Source organism: Lotus japonicus, chromosome 5, assembly GCF_012489685.1.
Source record: "Lotus japonicus ecotype B-129 chromosome 5, LjGifu_v1.2".
Lineage (NCBI taxonomy): Eukaryota > Viridiplantae > Streptophyta > Magnoliopsida > Fabales > Fabaceae > Lotus > Lotus japonicus.
In genome coordinates this window covers 8,590,316-8,595,172 of record NC_080045.1, presented here as the reverse complement: position 1 = coordinate 8,595,172, position 4,857 = coordinate 8,590,316, and the positions used below count along the sequence as shown (strand labels likewise).

The window sequence follows — 4,857 nt, the reverse complement described above, 5'->3', positions numbered from 1 at the left end:
TCATAATTTCACATTAGATGTAAATTTTAAGCTAAACGTTGTTTGCTCAATAATCTATATATTTTCATATATACTCATTTAAACATTTTATCAAATGATTGGAATGCAAGCATATACGTATGTAAAGGTTGATATCATTCATCGATACAAACGTCACACACCTTTTCCATAGATGAAGCACTCATCTTCATCAACATGATAATTTCTTGGCTTTCATTCACGAAGTAGATTTTTGGTATTGCTAGATTAGATCCGATTATGATCATAATTCCAATTGCTGTGCAGATGAATAATGTTTAGACGAGTAACAAGGTTTAAATAATGTGTAATGATACATTCACACTTTGCTTTCTCACATATAATTTTCACTTATTTTTATATCTCACTCTACATTTTCTATCATTCATACTATCAATGGTATATAAAACATGTATAACTATATTTAGAAATTTGTACATGAAAATTAATTTCAACACACAGCCACATTCAAATAGAACTAAAAAAATCACATCAAAAGATTGATGAAATATATAGATGTGAAAAGCCCACTTTTAAAATTGGACAAATCCATTTACATGTTAAACTAATAAAGATCTAAAGATCCTCTCATATCTACATCAACATGAAAAAGTTTAAACAAAAATATGCAAAATTTATGCTATAATAACACTGAACAACAATTAAAATTTAACCTATGTACTATGTAGTGACAATTTATGTCCAGCGTCACCTAAATACTATCCATGTGAAGTTCAACCCATGGAATAAAGACTAAAAATCAAAACCAAAGAGAAAATTTGTTAGTACCTTAAGTAGAAGCACCTAACTCTACCTTAAGTAGAAGCACCTAACTCTACTTTAATATCACTCATATATACCATTGTCACTTCAATTTTACGAAACCTTCCATCTCCACATGACTGGGCCCACGTCACCATTACACGTGGCACGCATTACTCACCCTGCCACGTCCAAACAATGTCTTTCAGCGCTGGCCTCACATCCTCCTCGCAAAACTTGACATATTCCAGGGTATCGCCGGCGGACTTCGAAAACTCCACCACCGCAAGCTCCGGCGCCACCGTTAAAATCTCTGCCGTCACGGCCAGCTTCCCCTTCCTCCCCTCCGTCATCCCCTGCAGTCTCAGCTTGAAATCCTTAACCTTCGCCACCCGAAACCTCAACCCCTTCGCCGCGCCTTCGATCTTCGACGCGATCTCCGAAACCGAACACTTGGACGTGAACACCGAACCGCCTCTCCTCTTCTCCTCGAAAAACCCTGAGAGATCGAAACCAGAAGACATCGATGAAATGAACTCGAACGCGTTGATGAATTTCGCAGCAGCCACAACCTTGGTCGATTGTTCAGAACTGGAATTCAAATCGGAATTGAAATTGGACTCATCGGGATCTGGAATTGGAATTGAGGCTGAGAATCCTTTCTGGAACCACGAGACGCGCATGATTGAAGAGATCGTGATTCGTCGATTCGGATCCGCGACGAGGATCTTCGAGATTAGCTTCTTCGATTCAGGGGAAAACCATGGCGGAAACTGAAACTCTGCTCTGAGAACCTTGTTGTACATGGTCATGAGATTCTCATGCTGGAAAGGAAGACACCCTGCAAGAAGAGCATAGAGAATAACACCACAAGACCAGGTATCAGTTTTGAATCCATCATATCCTTTTTTCCTTAGGACCTCCGGCGCGACGTACGCCGGAGTTCCACACTGGGTGTGGAGTAGCCCGTCCTGCCGGAGTTGTTCCGGCAGGGCGGATAGACCAAAATCTGACACCTTCAGATTTTCATTCTCATCAAGAAGTAGATTCTCTGGCTTCAGATCACGGTGGGACACACCTCTGCTGTGGCAGTAATCGACGGCGCTGATTAACTGCTGGAAGTATCTACGGGCGAGATCTTCTTTCAATTTCCCCTTTGCCACCTTGGCGAATAGCTCGCCGCCACGTATGTACTCCATGATGAAGAAGATTTTGGTTTTAGTGGCCATGACTTCCTTGAGGTTCACGATGTTTGGGTGTCTAACCAAACGCATTATGGAAATCTCACGTTTGATTTGATCCATCATGCCTTCTTTCTTTATACGGGCTTTGCTCATGACTTTGATCGCAACGCCTTCACCTGAGGTGATTTCCTTCGCGAAGTACACCTTCGCAAACGTTCCTTTGCCTAAAACCCTTCCCATCTCGTACTTCCCGAATAGGATGTCCTCCTTCATCTCCTCCATATTGTATTGAATGATTGTTTAGTTACTTACTTGTATCTGAAAGGAGTGGAGTTGGTCCATGATGGACAAAGAAGAGTGTTGAATGAATATGAGTTGGGTGTGACTGGAGTTATAAGAGAGTGAGTGGGGGCTGTTTGGCTTATGGTGATTGAAACACTTGTGTAGTTGATTTGTTGTGTTTAGATTGGCCCATAGATTTTTGATTATGGTCCAAGGTTTATAGGGCAAGGGGGAAAGACACGTTAAAACTAGTGGTGGGGCTACATCGTCGACCTGTTGCTTCTGGAATCTGGGAGGTTTTTGCTATCTTCCAATGTGCCGACGGATTACGTAGTGGTATATATTAGTGACGTGGAGCTGTTTAATTTATTTTATTGGTTTAAATAATTGTTTGTTGTGGATTGTTTAAATGACTCATGTAAATAACTAACTCACAAATTCAATTGACCAATATGATTTTTTTATAAATAATGATGTGATAAAGTATTTGCTTAAGAATAAACCCACAAAGCCGGGTCGGCTGCAATGTCATCAGACCTTATGACTTAAGAGAAGACTAGAACAATTCTCAAATAAATGCATAATTACATAGAAGAAATATGAATAGTGATGTGGATGTTGTGGGGTGGTGGAGATTGGGTAGTGGTTGAGAATGGGAGGAGGAGGGGGAAAGAAGAAAAAAAAAGATAAAAAAGAATTTTAAAGGATTAAATTTGATGTGAAAATACACGTGAACATTACGTGACTAGGATTTCTATGTAGACCGGTGATCTGAGAAAAAAAATTGTCACATAAGCGTTATGACATCACATGTCCTTATTTCAAACAAAAGAGTATATTGCAACATCTCTAATATAATTCATGAATTTCCAATAATCACTGTGTTCCGCATGTTGGAACAATTTTTCCAGGACTAAAAATTATTAAAAGAATTCATATACTACCATTTTAGATAATTACATGTAAGTTTATAAGTGAGAGACTAAAACCGTATTTAACTCTTAGTTATTTATTTATTCACCTACCAACATTCTTAGGCAAACTTCCTTGGTTGTTAGTGTTATAGTGTAGCCATGGAAAGCAATTACTCAATTGACTTGCTGGTTCGTTTTTTTTTTTTGTCAAAGACTTGCTGGTTCTTATTTGTCATTTATAATGGAGAGTCCTATTATTTCTTGTAAACCACCCCCCCCCCCCCCGTTTAAATGGAGAGTCCTATATTATTTCTTGTAAATTCCTCCGTTTTAATTTATTTTTTGAAGGGCCTCTCCGTTTTATTATCAATACTTTTTACTTTCAAAAGAAAATCAATACTTTTAAATTTTTATCATAAAATATTGAAATTTTGTTGTTTTAGTAATAGACACTTTAGTTTAAATTTTGTAGATTATAATAATAAAAAATAATAATAATAATTGAGGGCTGGTATGACCCGTGCCTACCTTTGGTGCACCTGTGGTTTTGATTTCCCTTTCCCTTTGAAAGCCCACGGAATTAGGACGCGGTCTTAACTGAATTCATTGGCTGTTTTGTCCTTTTCTTTTTATTTCTTTTAATAATCGGTATATATCTTTGTTTTTATTTCTCTTTCTCTCTTAATTCTTACACCATAAAAAAGATCTTTTATAATGATAATATTTTATGACAAATATTTTCACTGTTTTATACAAATAGCTCTTTAAATATTTGTAAATTGAAAATAAAATAAATTTGTTATTTTGAACTAATCAGACTTAAATGATTTTATTTTATATTTTCTGGTATAGCAACTACTGAAATTATAATATAATATTTGATGCATCCGGTTTAGCTGCACCGTTTGACTAGTGGAGAATTCATAAGTTTTTGCAAATTTTTTAATTATATATTTCCCATGAAAATAATATGTTTACTGAAATAATATGAATAAATAAATTGGCATTATTTTATAAAAGAAACATTATAAAAACTGAAAGGGAACTGCATATCAGTTGAATGGGGTCTAAAATTCCTCAATTTTGTCAAATATGCCCAGCGGTGGTGCGGGTCCATTTTTCTTAAGAAATAGACGTTTCCAAAAGGACGGATGCACTTGAAGAGTATGGGGCAGCTGCCCCACTTAAATTTGAAAACAAATTCACTAACTATATACTTGAGTACTAAGATTATGTGTTTTTTTTTTCATCAAGTAAAAATTGCTCCTACAAAGCTTTTACTTGGAACCATACTAATGATGGAAGGTACACCGTAAGGGAGGGGTATCGTTGGCTTCGGGATCGCACACCATTGCCAGCAGCTGTCCAGAACTGGTCGTGGGTTTGGAAGCTTGTTGTCCCGGAAAAGATTCGTGTCTTTGTCTGGCTTTGCTTGCACGACGCTCTGCCTGTCAACACTAATCGCTTTCGCTGCAATTTGGCCTCCTCTGAAGCTTGCACTCGTTGTTCTGGTCCTCGTGAAGATGAGCTTCATGGTTTGCGTGACTGCCCTCACTCGAAGGAGCTTTGGGGAAAGCTTGGCGCTTGGGCTTGGAAAGATTTTTGGAATTTGGAACTCTCATCCTGGATCCAATCCCAGGCTCGTGGCAGCCATGCTACTCGTTTTCTGGTTGGTTTGTGGAACGTTTGGAAATGGC

The 4,857-nt window shown here is 37.9% G+C and overlaps 1 protein-coding gene across 1 annotated transcript; it reads right to left on the bottom strand.

The window, feature by feature from the left end:
* Positions 1–491: 491 nt before the first annotated feature.
* On the bottom strand, positions 492–2,476 carry LOC130717328 (CBL-interacting serine/threonine-protein kinase 25-like). The gene has a single exon (XM_057567530.1). It carries the CDS (start codon positions 2,244–2,246, stop codon positions 954–956), a length of 1,293 nt encoding a protein of 430 aa, XP_057423513.1. The 5' UTR covers positions 2,247–2,476; the 3' UTR covers positions 492–953.
* Positions 2,477–4,857: the final 2,381 nt, after the last annotated feature.

What these genes read in the sequence shown, in the direction of transcription:
- LOC130717328 (XM_057567530.1), bottom strand. Translation starts at nt 2,246, where the DNA reads ATGGAGGAGATGAAGGAGGACATCCTATTCGGGAAGTACGAGATGGGA.